Genomic DNA, 20,470 nt, shown 5'->3' with positions numbered 1-20,470 from the left:
GTGTTTGCTATTCAAAATTAATTGGAAAGTGGCTGATTTGAGAATATTATATCCTCTAGTGAACTGAAAATGCTGTATTTTTTTCTTCTGAAACCAAGAGTGTAGAATTAAATTAACTCTGAGGTTTGTTTGCTCAGAGTAGGCCACCAAAATGGATTAATTAATCATCATTTCTGAATACACGATAACATTGAGCAGTCAGCTCTTCATAAAACCGCAAGAATAGCAACATGACAGTAGAAGAGTTATAAAAACAAATGATAAATCTCCTATGTCTCTCCAATCTATATCAACTTGCCTAGCATTTCTTTCTTTGCAGTCTGAAAGAAAGTATAACAGTAAAAACACTTATTCAGTGTTTATAGGCGACCTCAGTTTAAACGAGATGATTTACACTTGTTGTACAGCTCTGTGTGCTGTGCAGGATTCTGGGTAGTAATTTTCAGAGGGAAATGTCAGTATTGCTCTGACTTTACCTTCCTTATCCTTGGTGCCATCTCAAGGCATAGCAAGGATTAGAGGGTCATTAGGGGCAGTCAACATGACTTCACCAAGGGGAAGTTGTGCTCGACCAACCTCATAGCCTTTTATGAAGACATAACGAGGTGGATAGATGATGGCAGAGTGATGGATCTGGTCTACCTTGACTTCAGTAAAGCATTTGACACCATCTCCCACAGATCCTTGCTGCTAAACTGAGGAAGTGTGGACTGGATGATCGGGTAGTGAGGTGGACTGTGAACTAGCTGAAGGAAAGAAGCCAGAGTTGTGGTCAATGGGTCAAAGTCTAGTTGGAGGCCTGTATCTAGTGGAGTGCCTCAAGGGTCGGTACTGGGACCAGTACTATTCAATATATTCATCAATGACTGGGATGAGGGAATAGAGTGCACTATCAGCAAGTTTGCTGATGACACCAAGCTGGGAGGAGTGGCTGACACACCAGAAGGTTGTGCTGCCATCCAGTGAGACCTGGACAGGCTGGAGAGTTGGGCAGGGAAAAAAATAATGAAATATAACGAGGGAAAGTGTAGAGTCTTTCATCTCGGTAGGAACAACCACAGGTTTCCAGTATAGGCTGGGGAATGACCTGTTGGAGAGCAGTGTAGGGGAAAGGGACCTGGGGGTCCTGGGGACAGCAGGGTGACCATGAGCCAGCACTGTGCCCTTGTGGCCAGGAAGGCCAATGGTACCTGGGGTGTATTAGAAGGGGGGTGGTTAGTAGGTCGAGAGAGGTTCTCCTGCCCCTCTGCTCTGCCCTGGTGAAACCGCATGTGGAATATTGTGTCCAGTTCTGGGCCCCTCAGTTCAAGAAGGACAGGGAACTGCTGGAGAGAGTCCAGCGCAGGGCAACAAAGATGATTAAAGGAGTGGAGCATCTTCCTTATGAGGAAAGGCTGAGGGAGCTGGGGCTCTTTAGTTTGGAGAAGAGGAGACTGAGGGGTGACCTCATTAATGTTTATAAATATATAAAGGGTGAGTGTCACGAGGATGGAGCCAGGCTCTTCTCGGTGACAACCAATAGTAAGACAAGGGGTAATGGGTTCAAACTGGAACACAAGAGGTTCCACTTAAATTTGAGAAGAAACTTCTTCTCAGTGTGGGTGACAGACACTGGAACAGGCTGCCCAGGGAGGTTGTGGAGTCTCCTTCTCTGCAGACATTCAAACCTGCCTGGACACCTTCCTGTGTAACCTCATCTGGGTGTTCCTGCTCCAGCAGGGGAATTGGACTAGATGATCTTTTGAGGTCCCTTCCAATCCCTGACATTCTGTGATTCTGTGTGATTCTGTGATTCCTCTATCTGGAAACTATGAAGTACTATGTTAATGGTAATAGACATAATTCATTCCATCATTCAAAACACAGTCAGAACCAGATCTTGTTTAAACACATCTATAAAGAGAAATGTCAGAGAAACAGTCATTTATGGATGCTTATCCAAGCTAATAATAATTTTGACCATTATTTGCCATTAGAAGATACATGAGCACATTTGTCTCAAAGTTCAGCCGGCTCAGAGGAATATGTTTTAACCAAATGATTGGAAGGGTAAATAGAGAGAAAAATTACCAAAGACCCAGGTTTTTTGGTTTGGCTTGGTTTTTTTTTTTTTTTAAAAAAAAAAAAAAGGATTCTGTCACTAGGTTGGGCTACTATTGAACTTACTGAAGTCCTGTTGAAGTGAATAGGGCAGCTTGCATCTTTGCCTGTTGTTTTGAACTGTGATCTGGGACATATTGCACATCCTCTACTGTTATTAACACAGGCCCCTGAGTGATATGTTATGCATCTGCAGTGCTAAAGCAAATGCTTTGTTTCTTAGGGTTCCCAGTCTGCCAACCTTAAAAAAAAAAAGACCGTGTTTACTTCAGGACTAGTTTCATCCTGCCTAGAAATATTGCTTTCCCCAGAACCTGCCAGACTAGTCAGCAGATGTAGGATGACAAAATTTAACCCCAGGTCATTGCAGGTGAAAGAAGTTTGATGGAGCATTCCCAGATGACCCACAGTGCATACCCAAGGAGACCAGAGTCAAGTACACAGCTTGGCTCAAATGCAACATTCATAAATATTTATTACCACTGTTATTAGTTACTTGGCAGCCTGGCCACTGCTGACTCCCCTGGCTGAATGCTGTCTAGTTGTTTACACAGATTCCTGAGTGGCAGAGTCTCCTCCTCTTATCCAGGAATCACAGTCATAAAGGTACTACATGGCTAGAGCAAATTCTCTTAATTATGTATCATCATATCCTCTGTTGGCTACATAACTGAGGTTTAATGTTGCTTAAAACATAAGCATCATATTTAGATTTCTTCAAAGTAATGAAAGACCTGTTTATATCCATTAAAATAAAAAGTCAAACAGGAAAAAACATTCTATTTTCCACTCAAACAACTAAGAGACCCCATAAGATATTTTAGAAATTCTCGAAAAAGTAATTACTTTTGCTGCAAAGGTATTTAATCTGCACTAAAAAGTGATCTCTCCTGGATTTTGTGTAATATCTACATGGTACCAAAGCATGTCATTATTTAATTAGATATTAGGTATTTAGGAATAAGTATACACCAGAGAGCAAAGCCGACCCTTCCTTGGAAATAAGGCCAAGCAGTGGGAAAACTTGGTGGGGGCAGAAGCAGGAAAGCCTGCAAGCTGGTTGATGGTCATGGCTCTGGCCTGAGCACTCAGATATCACCTGTCACCTCCCCATACACGTGTGTGCAATGCTGAGTAAAACATTTTTATCCATATCCAATCCAGCACTTTATTTAACCAGAGGGTTTTAGCACCACTCAACAACCCTTGCCTGGATGTCCCTTGAAGAAGAACTGGGCTGACCCATTGCTCCTTCCCTGCTGCTCACAGCCACTGGACAGCACTGCAGAGCAGGCATTGCTACTCCAAGTACTTTGTCACTAATTAGCACCATCCCCTGTCACTCCCATGGCGAGGTTTAGATCCTAGCTTCAACATGGACCCAAAATGATGCAGTGCGAGTGATCAGGCAACCTGGTGCATAGGACATCCTGGTCCTAAAGAGGAGGCAGCCATAAGGTTTCTTGTAAGTGCCGAGTGTCCCCCGCTTCCAGTTGGCATATCGCTTCCTTCTCAGATCTTAGAAACTATATTTTAGAGTAATATAGTTCCCTGTTCAGTGCTAACATCACTCCCACAGACCCAAAAGCAAAAATTTTACTTTACCCATGAATACAGAAGAGACACATCGTATTATTTAAAATCATTTTTGCGTTTTTCCATGCTGTGATAAATACAAAGCTTGCAAGACAGCCCTGTACACAGGTGGTGCCTACAGCACAACACTCAAAGGCATCGTGGAGGATCTCGGACTAATGCTGGCCCATGGTGTTCATTCACCCTCCTACTGCGACAGTGCTGCTGTCAGGACAGTACTTGTGACAATAAGAACAGTAAGGGAGAGCTGTCATTATTCCAGTGCAGTCATAGAGTATACTTCACTATTTTCTGTAGACAGAGTTAACCAGAGCAGGATGTAATTTGGTATCATAAAGTGGTGCTAAGAAATACTCAAATTATTCATTGGCACAAAATAATGGAAGCTGAACTGATTTTTATCTGCAGATTATGACTAAAGTGGTTGACAGCCTCAACCTGTATTTTGTAGTTATTTGATAGAAGTTAACAAGGACCATACAACATATACCGTCAGGGAAATGAGTTATTGATAGCTATCTCCTGATACAAATTCCTTTGATCATCTTTGAAAACTGAAGACCAAAACCATCCAAGCCTTCTCAGAGCTGTTTCTTTGACAATACTTTCATTACTCTGTCAGAAATAGTAGGTGTATAAATCTGACTTAAGACTATAGTACCCAAACACTTTTTCATCTGGTTCATTTGTGTAATTAAAAGTTGGGTTTATTCTTGAGTTTGAACTGTGTAAGTTTGGGTTTTGAGTTTCGTTTGTTTTTTGAGAGGATGTTTATAGCATAAGGAAGTCTTTCAGTGAGAAAACACAGATGGCAACAAACCAAATTCCGACATCATTAATTTCACAAAAATGCAAATATTTCCTTATAACAGGAGGACTGAATTGCTCTGGACTTCTGTAAAGACTTCATGGGGCCCAGAGATGTAACTGGCAGCACCACATCTGTGCAGAATTCATTAAACTTTAGCCACAATTAGCTGTATTGCTGATCACTTATACAAGTGTGGCAAATGGACACCAAAAAAAAATCCATTTTATTTTCCATTGTAATTCAGCTATGCACTGATTGCTTAAAGTCATCAACAGCAACCCTTACTTTTTCCACAAGCTCTGAAAGCGTGCCCTAATAGTAAAAAAAACACCAACCTTATTTTGTTCTAATAGCAGGCTTTAAAAAAAAAATAGATACAGAACTAATGGAGTGGAACCTTCTAACCAGCTTTCTTCATCTAGGACACCATACATCAAAGATGTATACAACATAGGAAAGAGTTGCTGAGTTGCTGTATTGCAATGTGGTCATGATTTAGCCTTTATTTTAGAGTTGAGACTTCTGTACATATTAGACAATAAAAACCAAACATATCAACTTTATTCTCAAAGGGAAAGGAACAACACACAGGACTTTTCTGTCAATAATAAAGAATTCATTTAATCATATCAACTAAATAATGGAAAAGTAGAAAGCATTCCTGGGTAGATGAGAAACTATTTTGCTCTTTGAATAGGGAATGTTAAACCAACAGATACACTACAGCATCTGTACAGTTGTCTCAGGGCCATGTACCACCACGGATCGACAGCAGCTTCCCCTCCCATCACTGGGAGCACTTAGGGTGGAATACAGGCACTGTAATGAATATAGGCATGGGAAATAAAATGACATTCGATGGTTTTATTTCCCCTTCAATCAAAGACAAAAACGTTTCTTTCCAAACACTGCCTTTGTTGCTTTCTTTAGAGATATCATGTTTGGAAAAATATTTTATTATCCTGTCAAGAATGCTAAAATATAAAAAGATGTGCAGAGTGGAAATAGAGTAAAATGTAAAAAAAAAAGCAATTTTGCCTCAGTAGCAGAAGGGTCATGAATATGAATAGTGCTGAATTCTAGAGAAACAATTTGTCATTATTAAAATTAGTGCTTTGTCAACACAAAAATATCACTCCCATCTTCCTTTTTGTGCTGCTGCACAAACAGCTGCATTAAGGGCCCAAGTGTTCTGGGATTCATTATCAGTGAATGGGGCTCTGGCTCATAAGGTACAAGAAAAGTCTGTAATCCATAATAGGAGGCTGTCAGGATGTGAAACATATTAAACACTTGAAATTGAAAGAGGTATTTCTGTGGTCAGCCTAGCATAGAGCTACTTGGTGTTACTAAATGGACACTTGACAGTTTTGCATTCCTCAGCCATGACATCCCATTTACACATTCGGAAATACAACATGCTGCCATCTAGATTCAATTATGAAAGCTTGCTCTTGGAGCAACTGTGCAGCATTTTCTGAGCACAATGGAAAAAGACAGAATAGCAAAATTCATTTTTTCTGGGAAACATTCATGCAAGAGAGGAGCAGAGAAAAGCAGTAAATATGCTACCACATTTCTACAAGAACAGGGTGCTTGCACCATATATTTCCCAATATGTCTTGGTTTTGCACAAGATTAAGCTATACCCTTGGCTTATTTTGCATGCATTAATTCCTTCCTTCCTGCAAATTTTATTTAAGAGATGAAGAAAAGTAAAAAGTTGACAAAGACTGAAAAACAAGTTCATTTTAGAGGAGCAGGATTCACACACAAGACCCATCTCTGTTGCCGGGCTTTCCAGCAGCAGGGCAGAAGGATGGGCAGAAGGAAAGGACCTAAGAGGGAATGTTGCACCTCATTACTGAATGTCATCCCTGGAAACATTCAAAGCCAGAGTGGATGGGGCTCTGAGCAAGCTGATCTAGTTGAAGATGTCCCAGTTCATTGCAGGGGGGTTGGACTAGATGACCTTTGAATGTCCCTTCCAACCCAAATTATTCTATGAGGAGGTGGACCACATTTATACATAAGTTTTGTAATTTATATTTTCATTGCAAGAACTATATTGATGGATAGGCATACTTTCAAATATCAGCATAAAGTTATCAGTCAATATTCGATTCTCAAGACTAGATAGCCATCCTTGAGACTGGCCAGGTACATCAGTGAGATTGGTTGTGTTACACTTCATCTGGAAGGTGGAGTGCTAACAACCCTTTCTCCAGGAATTTCTTTTCTAGCATGTGGGCATACGTTATCCTCAAGGAGAAACCAGAAGCTTTGTGCTAATTTTATAATTGTTTTAATTAACTGGGATAGACAGCAAGGACATTGGTGGCTATGGAGCACAGGCTCCTGGGGAACAGAGGAAGCAGCCTTATTTAACACCAGCTCCTGTATAAATCAACACAACTGCAGATTTCTTTTGCTCGGGCTGGAGGGATTCACACCAGCTGAAGGCAGGGCTGACCTTCGGTCTTCCACAGCTTTGAAGTGAAACATCAAATACTCCAGCACTCAAAGCTGCATGCATAACAAACAAAATGCTGTAGTAAACACCACATAGACACAACTGATAGTGTTCTAAAAGCAATTATGTCCTGGGTTTAGAAGTCAGTTTACCCTTTGACAGTCAGGATAGTTGTGTTGCTGGTGGCCATAAATACTAAAGATTTTAAGCCTCTGAAAACATCGCTAAGTGGCTAATGTGATTTTCATAGTCACCTGGTTACTGCTAGCCAATGTGGAAATCCCACTAGAGTTCAACACTTTTTGTAAGCTTCTCTTTGAAGCTATGCCCCACACTGCAGAATCTACAGTGGTTTGCAATTCTCTGGGATGATCCACCCAAAAAAGACAAATATGATTTCTGGTCTTAGACAAGCACCCTGACGCCCCCTGGACACAGGCAGCTAACCTGCATCCCAAAACCTGCTGGCAGGAGAGTGGGACAAAATTAGAGGTGAGCTTTACGGAAGTATCTTCCCTGCAAGATATTGACATTATTCTGGCATAGTAATAGTAAAGCCGCAGCCGACAAGTTTGGAGGTGAGTCTGAATACTAGTTGATGTGGTGGAGTGAGGATAGCAGAGGTGACACAGTTATCAGTATGCCTGAGGTCATATCTACAATTGTAAAAACATGTAGGGACTCCCATCTCTAGGTACACTACTGCAAACAGACACTCCCCTGATGTTTTTAGGATATGGCACTTAGCTACTTACATGGTGCTTAGCAAAAGTACAGTGTTAATGGAGACGTAAAAGGTAAAACTTCCAAATCTAATAATCATTATATGCTGTGTTATAAACCAGAAGCCTTCGACCAGCACTTCACACATACACAATAACACGATATTGCTGTGAATATACTTATTGGTAAGACTTCATTAGCTTTACAGAATGTTTCTACTGGGCTCTGTGACAGCAATTCTCACCCTATTTCTGCACATTATTAAATTCAACTAAGCAATTGTTTAAAAAGTTTCCAAATATGTGTTTGTTAATCGTGGATGCTCTAATGCAGTCATGAGTGCTTTTAGTTAAGACCATACTGAGTTTTGCACTTAGAGGAGGAAATAAAGCTCTATATTCTGCATTAACGGGTACATAGTGCTGTTCATCTGCAGAAAGTGCACGAACTCCCTAATTACAGAATACAGTTTCTAGGCACTTCAAGCAGATCTAACATGGTTTATATTCCAATATTTTGAAACAAGTCCTTCATTTTTCCCTACTAGCTAACCTAGATTTAATTTTACCTATATAAACACAAACATTACATGCAGAGAAAATGCTGTACTTCTATAATATTGGATACAATCCATTTAAAAAACTCCTGAAAACAAGAACCAGAGAATAAAATGGTGCAATGCTCTGTCATTAGTTTATACACAATCTCGTATCATAGGTGTGAAAAGTATGGGCTCTTCATTTGAGTGCAGTTTCAGTGGAGATTAAAAACATAATATCTACCTGCATGGCCGCCCCCCCGCCCCAGCTTCTTATCTGTGTTTCTTTAACATATCTGCGAGCACTTCACATCACCAACCAGGCATGTCCAGGCAAGGTGCTGCCTGGGGAAAGCCTCACCCTGCCAGACATCCCTGGGGAGGCAGCAGGAGATGCCGCTCCTCAGAGCTGCCCCACCAGCCTATTTGGCTCTGGGGTGGGATGGCAGGCAGCACCTGCCCCTGCCACCAACTCCTGTTTTGGGTCAACCCACTACAGGAAGCCACGATGAGCAGCTCTCCTGCAAAATCCAACTCTGCATTAGGCTGTGCCTGAAGCCCATGGCCCTCTTTCACACCCCCCCAAACAGGCAGCCAAACTACTCCCCCAAAAGTTTGCACCCACCTTAATTACCCTCTGTTTGGGGTGTGTTGCCTTTTTGATCAACCAGGCCTGTGCTTGAAGGAAGATGGGTGGTCATCCCATCCTGCTTTGAAACCCAGCAGAAGCTGCTGGTTCCCTGCCAGAGCAGCTGCCCCGGCCCTGCTGCTTCAGAAGTCACTGCTGACTTCTCCAGAGCCTTTTCCATGCTTAGCTGCCTCAGGTCAGACTAGTTTGGGTTTGTTAATGATTCACTAACCAAGTATTATGACTTCGAAACAGAGGAGCTGGTAAATAGCCAGATGCAGGATGCAGCTTTCTGTTGGATTCTGTCAGGTGGAGGAAGTGTGACATACCCTTTTTTTCTCCCCCCTTTGCCCACCCAGCCTAATGGAAATAAAACAATTTACCAACCAGAATAGCACGTTAACTACACAGGCAGTCCGAGAAATTTGGGACTACAGTTCTCTCTTAAAAAGAGCAAAATTGCAGACCATTGTGGACATTTCTGAAATGTTAATACAGAGCAGGCAACAGAAACCAGCAAAAAAAAGCCCATTACAATAGTAAAACCAGAATTTCCACAGTCTGTGGACCACGCCTATTGGTTTTTTCCTATTTAATACAGATATAAATAAGATGCTCCTGGGAGCGCTGCAAGGGCAGACCAGCCCAGCAGCAGCTGCCGTGGCCAACGCTGCACCACACGCCGCATGCCAGCTCCATTCTGGTCTTGCACTGATTTGAACGGTCACAGCACTGAGCAACGAAAAGCAAGATTAAAATATGCATATTTTACATAAACACACTGACATTAAAAATACATGGGGCAGGTCATGCCAGTGACTTTGACCCTTAAAGCTCCTACCCATTGCTGTCAGTGGAGGCAATGCATGTTAACTCATCTCTCCATCAATGGAGGAAAGGCTTAAGAAGGGAAATCCCATTGACTTTAATAAATAGCTGAGGACAGATTTTTTCTTAGATGTAAAAAAAACCCCTCTTTATACAAAGAGCTCTGCCCCTTCAAGCTTAAGCTGATGGCAGTTCTTCCAAGTACAGACAGCTCTCATCTTTCTGTCTAACAGCTATGGAGGTGGATCAGAGGTTATCATTCATCAGCCTGGTGATTAACTCTTCACAAATCACACCATCCCTCTGTATCTCAGATTTGTCACCAACAAAATACATATCGCGGAACTCCCTTTTTTGTGCAAATCTTTGACAGTCATAGCTAAAAAGCCATAGATGTTCCTTATCTGCTTACAATAAAATGGGGATTAAAAAAAATGATAAAAAAAATAGTAACAAAAGGGCCCTGGCTACAGAAAAGGCAAAGTGATTTTGAGAAAGACATTTTACATTGTATGAGGCGGCGGCAGCAACTGAGATCCGGAACACTCAGCAGAAAGAGAGAAGAAAGCATAAAAGAAGTTTTCCTAACTACACCTTCAGCATTCTTTCCCCTTTGCACCTCCCAAAATATGAGTGATCAGTGACAGGAACAGAAGGAGAAGTGAATTGCCAAAGTTCATAAGATACTGCCTCAGTACAAACTACAGCATCATTTGAACGCCACTGTCCCGCAAAGTGTCTGTGTGCTGCCACCTCTGTGGGAACATGACCGGCAAAGTCATACACAACTGACCGCGTTTCACATATTGTGTTGGCTATAGATCGTATAGTGACAGCAAGGGATTTTACTCAGTGCCTCCCTGTACATTTGTTTAACCCGCATGACTCATGCTAGTTTTACCTTAAGAGTAACGCACTGCAGCCAGAGCCCTTTCTCCAGCCTCAGGAATCCAAAACAATTTATTGCCTTTGTACCGCACCATTTCACAGAGCAGCATCCTGCCTCTTTACTGAAAGCGTAATCTCTACCTTGATGAAGTGCTGCCTGCTGGTTTACTGTCAGTCTGTGTGCTGTAGATTGCCTTGTTTCCATACTTTCTACAACAAAAAGTAGTTTCTTTCATTCACCAGTTTTACTTGGAGCACTGCAGGAGGGGACAGTCCTTGGTTTTCACTGGTTTCTTCACTCTTGCCTTTGAGGCTGGTTCTGAAGCCTTTCTGTGTCCACCAAAAAACACACAGCAAAGTGGTGCAACACCGATGCCTGTCACAGCACCAGCCTCAAGGCTCCCAGCAGCATTATACTAGCTCAGCACATTTTTAGACTATTGCATTTTCTGGGTATTGATGCGACAGCATTAAAAGACACTTCCGTGTCCATCCATGCCGTAAACATGAACAGTTAATATCCATCACCTTTTCTCTTGACTGATTCAGAGATAGACAGCAAAGAATTACATATGGCTTTACCCCATGTACAATGCATCATATTGGGTTTTTTTTCATGTCAAATAAGATCAATGGAGCAAAAAAGTCAGGAGAGATATCTCAGATCTTTTGACTGCATAAATAATGATCAATTGAAGCTTTTGGATTGGGCAACAGTGTAATGAAACTCTTAAAATAAGCTAATATCCATCTCCTATAAGTACATTTTTACATTTTAAAAAAATCTTGTCCATATTCAAGTGTAAAAAACCTAAAAATAAAAAAGTAGAGGTACTTACATACTTAATTTGCTGCAATAATATTAAATGTCATTGACAGATGCTTTAGCACTTATTAAAAAAAACACACACTTCAGAGACAAGATTATATTCTCTATCAATATTTCCTATAAGTGTTTCCCTTTTCATTATTTTAAAATAGGTTGAAGAAACCACTTCTCACATTTTTAGGACCTGAACTCTAAATTAGAAAGGGTATGTTTATGTTAGGATTTTTTTGGTGGGTGAGGGAGAAGGTCAGTAGACTGGAAACCCAAAAAAGATTGATTACCTTGCTTATAAGTTTCTGTGGTACTACATATGGACATGCACAAAGTTCAGGGCAATTTTAATGTTCACTCCAGTTATAGCAAGCACTTTCAGCCATAAAATGCATAGGCACTGAAATCCAAAAAGTCAGGCTGACAGGAAAAAAACCTTACTTGTACAGTTGCCAATATTTGCTCAACAGAGACCTAGAACCACATAAAAGTGAGGAATAAATTACCTTTTGTGCAATGAAGTGGGCCCAGTGAAAACACACTGCAGATGGGCCATGAGGGACATTTGCTCCTAAGCTACACCCATCTTCAACTTATAGAAATACTAAAAGCCTCATAAATAATTTAACAAACCAATGGACGTGTTTTTAAACATTATGGGCTGATGCTTAAAGAAGCACCACATTGGCAGAGCAAGATAGTGAAAGTGGAAAGCTTGCAGCTTTGTATTCTGTGGTTATTTTGAAAGGTAGATCGGCACAGTGCACTACAGACATAGTATTTTTACCAGCAGCTCTTTCTTTTGCTAGAGCTCAAGCCTGGGACCACAAAGAAGCAACATACTGAAGGGTAAACTTAATTTTTAGGTGGTCATAGCAGTTTGTTTTGGAAAGCTCTTCACAGTCAGCAGGACAGAGCCAGGTGGATTGGTGGTAATAACTGTCCTGAGAGATCCCTGGGCATTTTGCAGCCATTTTAGGTGTGAAGGTCCTGAGCTTTGAGACTCAGGTCTTCCCACCAGTTCAGCTGCTCTGGGAGCTTGGTTGCCACCCAGCTGAGACACAGGTTTCCAGGGCTCTAACTCAGGGACTAGGCTGCCACTACAGCACCTCCCTAGTTTCCCAGCCATGGCCTCCCCCTGGCAAGGACAGCATCCATCCTGGCATCTATAGCACGTCTAATTTTTGTTTCAGGCCTCAAAACTGGCTAAACATTGTCCCCTGCACCTGGGTTGTGCAAGGCATCACTCAGACTACATCCAGATTCCCTCAAGACACAGTGGGGGGGGAAAAAAAGTTCACTGACCTGAGCGCACCCCTGGGGTACTGGAGATCTGGATCTCCTGCTGCATCTCTTAAAGGCAGAAGGTGCCTATGCTGGTGTCTCCCACAGCCCCCTCCCTGCTGCCTGTACATCACTTTATAAGCTCACACACGGTACCAACAGCCTTCAGCTGTGCTGTCAGTTCCCATTCTTAACCATCCAAAAAGAGGCTCACCTGGCCATAGGTATCTATCTGTAAAGCAAGCAACTTACCTGTGAATCAGGTGTCCTCACCTCTGATGACTAATCTCTTTACAGTCAGGTGCTTTGGATTCCAAAATATGCATCGCCTATACCCCCATCCCTGCCTGCAGACCTGCATCCTGGCTGGGTAACGCAGGTAACCTAAGTGGCTTAGCAGTCTGGCTATTGCTCATGTTGGTCTTCAGGTGTCAACTTCTCCCAAGGCTTCACGAACCAGCTGCCTAACCAAAATATGGCACAGGAAGGCTAGGAGATAGAGTGCTGAGCCTGTGTCCCTTTTCTGAGACCGGTCCAACCTGACGGTGGATGGACCTGTGGTCTCACAGGGTGCACATGAACTCGCTGTGTAAAGAGAAGGACATAAACCACCGTCAGCACATTGAGAATCTGATCTTCCATGTGTTCATGCCTGCTGTTCAGCGTGGTTTCCTCTCATCACCAGGGGCCTGGCTCAGGCCACATTTTGCCCTCGGGCTCAGGTGTTCAGTGCAACATGAGGGAACACTCCCATAAAGGCCATCCACACATCATTCCTATATGGACATATTTTAAACCTCATGTGAAGGAGGGCTTCACGTGTAAGGCCACTGAAGATACTGCCTTTGTGTGGATTCTTCATCTCCCCTGTGAAAACCATAGCCGTGGTAGATGGACAAGATTTTGGGAAAGTAAAAGTACTCTGGACTATGGACACACTATTCTAACCAAGAACAATCACTGACTTCACAAAGCCTAGGCTTTATTTTGCTGTCCAGAGATTTCCTGCATTAAGGCAGGACAGCTAACTGCCAAACTTCCCACCAGTATATTCTGGAGTTCACTGTAGCCAACATTCTACCTTTAATTTTTCACTACACATCAAGGCCTCCATGACATGTGATATCATTATTAAGAAGTGCACTGCCTGACATGCTGTTCTGTTTAATTGTGGTGGCCGCATTAGTTAATTTGTATTTTTTGCAACCTGCTGCATATTATTGATTGTCAACTTCAAAGCTGGTGGTGGAAAAGAAGACAAATATACACAGGTTAGTTACCACAATGATGTTATTTCATTATAACAGTGCAATTAAATTCCACTGTCATTGCACATCCTATCTAAGGCCAATGTACTGAGTAAAATAGTCAAGTAACAACACTCAGTTTGATAGTATCTTCATAAAACTAAATAATGACAATCTACAGATAAACCAGGCCTTTGCAGCCATGAAGCCGAGTTTGATCACCTCATATAAAGAAAATACAGGGAAATGTATTCTTCACGTTATTCTTACAAATCCTTTTTATCCTTCTGAAAGAAATTATGAGATCTACAAAGCAGTGACCATGTAAAGGATAACCATAGTAAGGCTGATAAAAAGACAGAAGTTATATTTGCTTTAAGGAGAAATCAATGACTGTGATATTTAGTTGAGATATCATCATTCACAAAGGCTTAAAAATTTTATATTTCAGAACCTGTTTACCTACTAACAGGCATACCATTTTAAATAAAAAAGCCAACCCTGCATTCAGAGGAAACAGCATATTAGCCAGATTTTTCAAGTTAATTCCATAAATAGCAGGTTAGAAACTAAACCTTGCCTATACACCTAAGGAGTGGAGAGCCGGCTCTCTTGGAGCTGCTGCGGTCTGGGGACTCCTAACCAAGGGGTCACGTAAGACAACACCTCCCGGCCACTTACCCAGGGATGAGGAACACTGAAGTAAACAGGAGGCATGCAAGAAACAAACAAACAAACAAACAAACAAGTTTGTAAAAATAAATCAGAAAAGAAGAATAAAAAGACCTCTGAAAGAATGTCCTAAATGCTGGTCCATGGGGAGCCCACAAGTGAATATAACACTTCAGATAAGAAGGAGGATTTTAAAGAAATGGCACATACGAGACAAGTTTGGAGATTTGGCTCTCACAGAGAGCCTAGTAAGTGTGACTAGTTTAACATTTTACTTTTCTTCTTTTGTTTTTGAGTAGGGAAAAGATGATTTGGCAAAACTCTCAGGAGCCCCACGCCTGGCCTTCCAGCCAGATGCCACCATCTCCTGATGTCCCATGACTGAAAGGTTTCTCTTGTCTCTTAGATCAGCATCTTCATGACCCATTTGTCTAATTACGGGAATGACCGCCTGGGGTTGTACACCTTTGCAAACCTGGCCAGCTTTGTTAAGAGCTCGACTAACCTGAACCTGCAGACGCTGCCCCCCGTTCAGCTGGCTCATAAGTACTTTGAGCTCTTCCCGGAGCAGACGGACCCTCTTTGGCAGGTAACGTCACAACCTCTTCCTCCTCCAGTTACAATCCACTTGCTGAAATAAAGATATTTCCCTGATAAATAAATAAATACATAAAAGGCACTTCGCATTCAGATGTTATTTCTTCCTGCATGCCTTTTTAGATTATCTAAATTTCACTGAGAGACCGCTGCTTTTGACTAGAAATGGTCTTTCTTCCACTCACCCACAATCAGGCAGGGTGAAAGCACCTAACTGCCATTTATGTGAGATAAAGCTTCCCTCCCTGCCCCTCCTGTCTGTAGTTTTGTTGATGCATCATGTTAACCAACAGTGTTGCATTAACTAATCCTGTTGCACTATTGGGAAGATGCAGGCAGAAGGCAGGTAGCGAGAGCTATCTAAAGGCAAACAATAAAGCTTCATTGTGCCCATTAAGGGGGAATCACTAAACTGAATCACTGCAGCTACAAGGAGGATTTCCCACCATCTGAGCTTCCTTCAGTGAAACAGCAAGGAAAAGTGAGGGTGGGAGGGGTCAGAGCAGCAAACACAGGTAGCAGAATGGGCAGTTATGTTAAGAATGGAAAAGGGTTTCTGCAGAGATTGACTATTTTCTCTCTCTGTTTCAAATGCACAATAGTGCTGCTTATAATCTCACCACTGTAATTTCCTAGTCATTGTTACACATATCTGGCACTTCTCTTATTCAGAATATGATGTGCCACACCGTGCTTTTAGCTATGCAGGTGTAAATCCAGACACCATGGAGATCTGTGCAGTTATTTTAGGGTTAGGCTGCTAAAAAGGAGCAGAAAATTTCCCTATTATTTTTGGCCCAGATGCAAAAGAAGTACAAATCTACAATATTTCCACTGAGTTTAGCAAAGCTGCAGTGATTCACATCAGTTAATGATTTCCTCCCTTATATTTTGTTAACTTTATTCACTAGCAAACTGTATCTTCTATTACCAGCCAATACTATGTAAAAGCAGTATCTATATGGTAACTGCTTTAAAGAACAGCCATTCCTAACCTTTTCTGTGGAGTTTTCTGTTCACACATTTTTATTCTGCATTCATAGCTAGTAGAAAGATAAGGAGATGAATAATATCCCACATTTCTATTTTGTCCTTCCTTTTGGGTTCTTATGTAAATTAAAATTGGCACTAAGTCCTATGCGTCTGAAACCATTTTGTCACCTAAGAAAGTAATACCTTGAAGCTATTCAAACAGAGGTTTCAATTTTAACTTCAAATGAAAACTTGATTAAATCGATATTTTAATAGTTTTTTCTTTTTTTGCTTTTCTTTTCTTTTTTTTTTCTAATGACTGAACTTAAACCTCAGTCATGTAAAACCATCATAAACACATTGAATTTTAGTCAAAGGGACCGCATACGTGCATACCTACGTCCTATGGACTCTGAGTTTATGAAGTGAGCCTAAGAGAGGAAAGAAAATGCAGTAGCCTCACAGGGTGTAGATTTTGACACTGAACCCTCCAGGATTTACATGACTGTGTAGTGTTCCTGACTTCGCTGGGACCCCCGTAAGGATTGGTCCTGAAGGATACCCAGGAGTTTGGCCTCTGTGTACCTGAATGCTCAACCAAAGGGCTTCCATGAGTCCATACCAGAGTGCTCCACATCTGTCACGAGCAAACTCTTATGAGGAAATGTGGGATTTTACAGCTTAGTGTAAGGCTCTGGTGTTAGTGAACAACATTTAGATCCTGCAGAGACTCCTGTACATGGAAAGCATTTAGGGTATCCCCAGGATAATACAACTGCCCTTTTTCTTCTTCAGAATCCATGTGATGATAAACGACACAGGGATATTTGGTCCAGAGACAAAACTTGTGACCACTTACCAAAATTTCTTGTGATAGGACCCCAGAAGACAGGTAAGAAGTAATAAATTTGTAACCAAAGCTAGCCCCCCAGTTTGTATCCGTGTATGTGTCCTGTAGCCAACCCCCTGCTATAGGGATGGTGCATTTCCCATCCCTAAGAGATTCAGGCAGTAACTCCTTCACTGCCAACAGAAAGGGACAACTGTATGTATAGTAAAATTGCATTCTCTTTCCTGTACCAGACACAGCTACCACAAGTCTTCCAACAGAATAGCACAAAAATTTCACAGCAATCTCTGTTCTAATGGATATTATTACTCTTTCCTGAATTTCAGGATATTATTACTATTTCCTGAAGTTCAGTTCCTGCAGCATTTGTTTGAACAGGGAAGGCTCAAGTACGATGTACTTATTACCTTCAGTGACAATTTTCTTATTAAAAACTTAATAATAGATGTTTTCTAATATATGAGGATCTATTATTTTAGCGATAGCTTTGGCTGATTTCTTTTGGGGAAGAAGGGTCAGCTCAGGACTGTAGAGCTCAGCCGCCTTTGTGGTGAGAGCCCAGTGTTTCTGCTGCCATCCCAGGCTTCGCTTTGAGAACAGGATGAAATTCCCCTCAGCTCACCTGTTTGCAGGAGATGAAAAGGACTGTGCAGCAGCCAGGTCTTCATACTGGTGCATAACAGCTGTATACATCTATTTCACTACAGAATTTAGTCCAGCAGTAATAAGACGCACCAGAAAGTCATGTAAACATCCACCACAAAAAAAACCAAGCTGTCAGGGTGTCCTATGTGAAGTTTGTTATTCAGTTCTTTGACAAATTATTTCAACATCTTTTGAGACCCTAATTGACAATAAACGTATCTACCAACTTGCAGGTCTCTGAGGGTCTCAGGGCATTATTTAAATTAAGCCACATATTCTCGTTCCCAAGATAGCTATTACTGTTGTGGACATATTACAGAAAGCGGATGCTGTGGCAGGGAAATAAATGACTAATCCAAGATTATATAGAAATTCTGTGACAGTGACAAAGAGACGGCAGGTCTTGATTCGGAGTTCAATGCAAGTTTGGGTAGCAAAAAATCATTGAAGAGCAATTTCAAAGACACATTCTCCAAAAATTCATTTACCATCGTATATAATTTCCAGTTGTTTTTGTCAAACAACAAAAGTATTGCTACTGGGATTTTGAAGCATATTTACTACAAACAGGTTTGTTGGCATTGAAATAGACAGAATCACTTGTTCTTATTCCTCAATAGCAGACCCCCAAGAAAAATACACAGAGGACAAAAGTGTGGTTCTGGGAGGAAAAAACAAAAAAGGGTGGAAAAAATAAAAACATAATCCCACGATTAGTGCTTTTGAGAATTTTTGTGCAACATAAATACTTGAAAAACAAATGTGCTCAGGCCAAATTCCATCACTGATTAAACAGACAGTCAAGCAAGCAATGCCATCAACAGCAATCTCGGGCTTGCGTCAAAGGGCAGAATTCAGAGTCTGGAAATAGGAAAAGCGTAATGAGCACAGAATTCTGCACATATTCCCTGCTCCCTTTGAAAGCCCCTTGTGCTTACGTCTGCCTTTCATGAATAGGCAATTTTCTTATAAAAGGTAATCTTTCTAATTTTCTTTTGTATCTCAGCGTGCATCGATTTAAAGTACTTTCTTAAATGAATAAAGTTTAAGGTCTTTTTCTGTTTCCCAATGGCATCTCTTTTTGTTGTTATAGGAACAACAGCACTTTATTTATTTCTTCTGATGCATCCTTCCATTATCAGTAATCTCCCTAGTCCAAAAACTTTTGAAGAAGTTCAGTTCTTCAGTGGAAACAACTACCACAAGGGAATTGACTGGTAAGAAAAATAACAAAAAAGAACTGGTCATTATTAATACATGGTAAATCACAATGAAACAATTACAGAAGCATGTATGACATCTACATAATTACTGGATGAATTTGTCATGCTTGGCATTATCAGACAGAGAAACTAATTTGTAATGATGGGACATTTAATCAAGTCCTTAATTTTGTTTAGATAATACAGTAGCAAATTTCTTCTATTTTTTACCAATAAATACAATAGCCAGCTCAGTTATGATGTCTGTCTTCATGTTGAATAGCACCCGTCTTTTCAGGACTGTATCTGTACTGAATTATACTCTTCTTCTTCAAAAGTGGTTTTTCATGAACTAAGATTTGTTTCTTCATGAGAAAAATAACCCACTGTAAAGAATTTCACCTGTACTCCTATCACAATTTTAAATATTGTTTTTACTATTTTTACTTTAAGAAAAACATTTTTGAATTGAACTTTCTATTTTACTTATTTTTACTTCCAAACAATTTTAAATGGAAAAGGCCATTCTGAAAACATCTAAAAGAAAAGATTTGTCACTTCCAAAATGAAATATTTCCACAATGTTAAAAATAAATTTTTGACATCTTGAAGCTTTTCCCATTTTTTCTGCAGCAAAAACTAAAGTCACTCCAAACTGGTGAAAGATATCCCTTTTTACACTGAATTTATTAGCAAAAATCCCATTTGTCAAAGGAAAAATCTAATTACCTGACTTCATGGAGGATTTAACTATCACCAGTACCATATAAGAGCAAAGATAAGTTCTCCCTACTCCAGTTCTCAAGTGAGCTGAGAAATTCAATTTTGCTTCTTGAGAATTATGTTTGAAAATTCATCTTTTCACCTACCATAAAATGGGAAGAACAGGGTCATGACTTTTTGGGATACTGCTAATTCTAACTAGTTTGTATACATCCCAGGTACATGGATTTCTTCCCCACTCCTTCCAACATCACCACTGACCTCCTCTTTGAGAAAAGTGCCAACTATTTCCATTCTGAGGAAGCCCCTAAACGAGCTGCTTCCCTCATTCCCAAGGCCAAGATCATCACCATCCTCATCGACCCATCTGATCGAGCATACTCCTGGTATCAGGTACAGACCATGCCTTCAAGAAACAGATAGTGAAATCGACGGCAGGGGATGATGGCCAACATCCGTGGGAATTTGTGTCCTCGAGCAAGAACGGGATTTATTGCAAAGCATTTGCACTGCGTAGAAGTGGAAGGATGCTGAATGCCAGCTTCTGCAGCTGGCACCTATGACACCAGTGTCATAAATGATGAAACTTCTCAGTGCAGAGCTGCCACCAGCTGTAAACAGACAGTTTAATCTCAATTACAGCTGACACTGCATAGAGGAAAAGCTGTGCTCCTCGCCCAGGGAGATACACAGGGGTAAATGAACATGGCCTGGCTAGAAAATCAGAACTCTTGATGCTGAGAATCTGGTACCTCATCCTGTCCTCCAGCTTGTAAACTGAGCAGTATGCCGTGGTGCACAATGTATGCAGTGTCTTTTAAAGTTTCATAGAATCACAGAATAGTTTGGGTTGGAAGGACCTTCAAAGGTCAT

The 20,470-nt window shown here is 41.1% G+C and overlaps 1 protein-coding gene across 1 annotated transcript in view; it reads left to right on the top strand.

Moving 5' to 3' along the window:
- The window catches only part of LOC135988121 (bifunctional heparan sulfate N-deacetylase/N-sulfotransferase 4), an 87,058-nt gene that overhangs the window by 57,311 nt on the left and 9,277 nt on the right, over positions 1–20,470 (top strand). The window contains exons 6-9 of the mRNA XM_065633799.1: positions 15,015–15,197; positions 16,973–17,069; positions 18,766–18,889; positions 19,816–19,990. Of these exons, the coding sequence (XP_065489871.1) occupies positions 15,015–15,197; positions 16,973–17,069; positions 18,766–18,889; positions 19,816–19,990 (579 nt within the window). The remainder of the gene's footprint in view (positions 1–15,014; positions 15,198–16,972; positions 17,070–18,765; positions 18,890–19,815; positions 19,991–20,470) is intronic.

This window comes from Caloenas nicobarica, chromosome 4 (assembly GCF_036013445.1).
Source record: "Caloenas nicobarica isolate bCalNic1 chromosome 4, bCalNic1.hap1, whole genome shotgun sequence".
Taxonomy (NCBI): Eukaryota; Metazoa; Chordata; class Aves; order Columbiformes; family Columbidae; genus Caloenas; species Caloenas nicobarica.
Note: the sequence above shows the minus strand (reverse complement) of the source record. Positions and strands in the feature narration are given on the sequence as shown.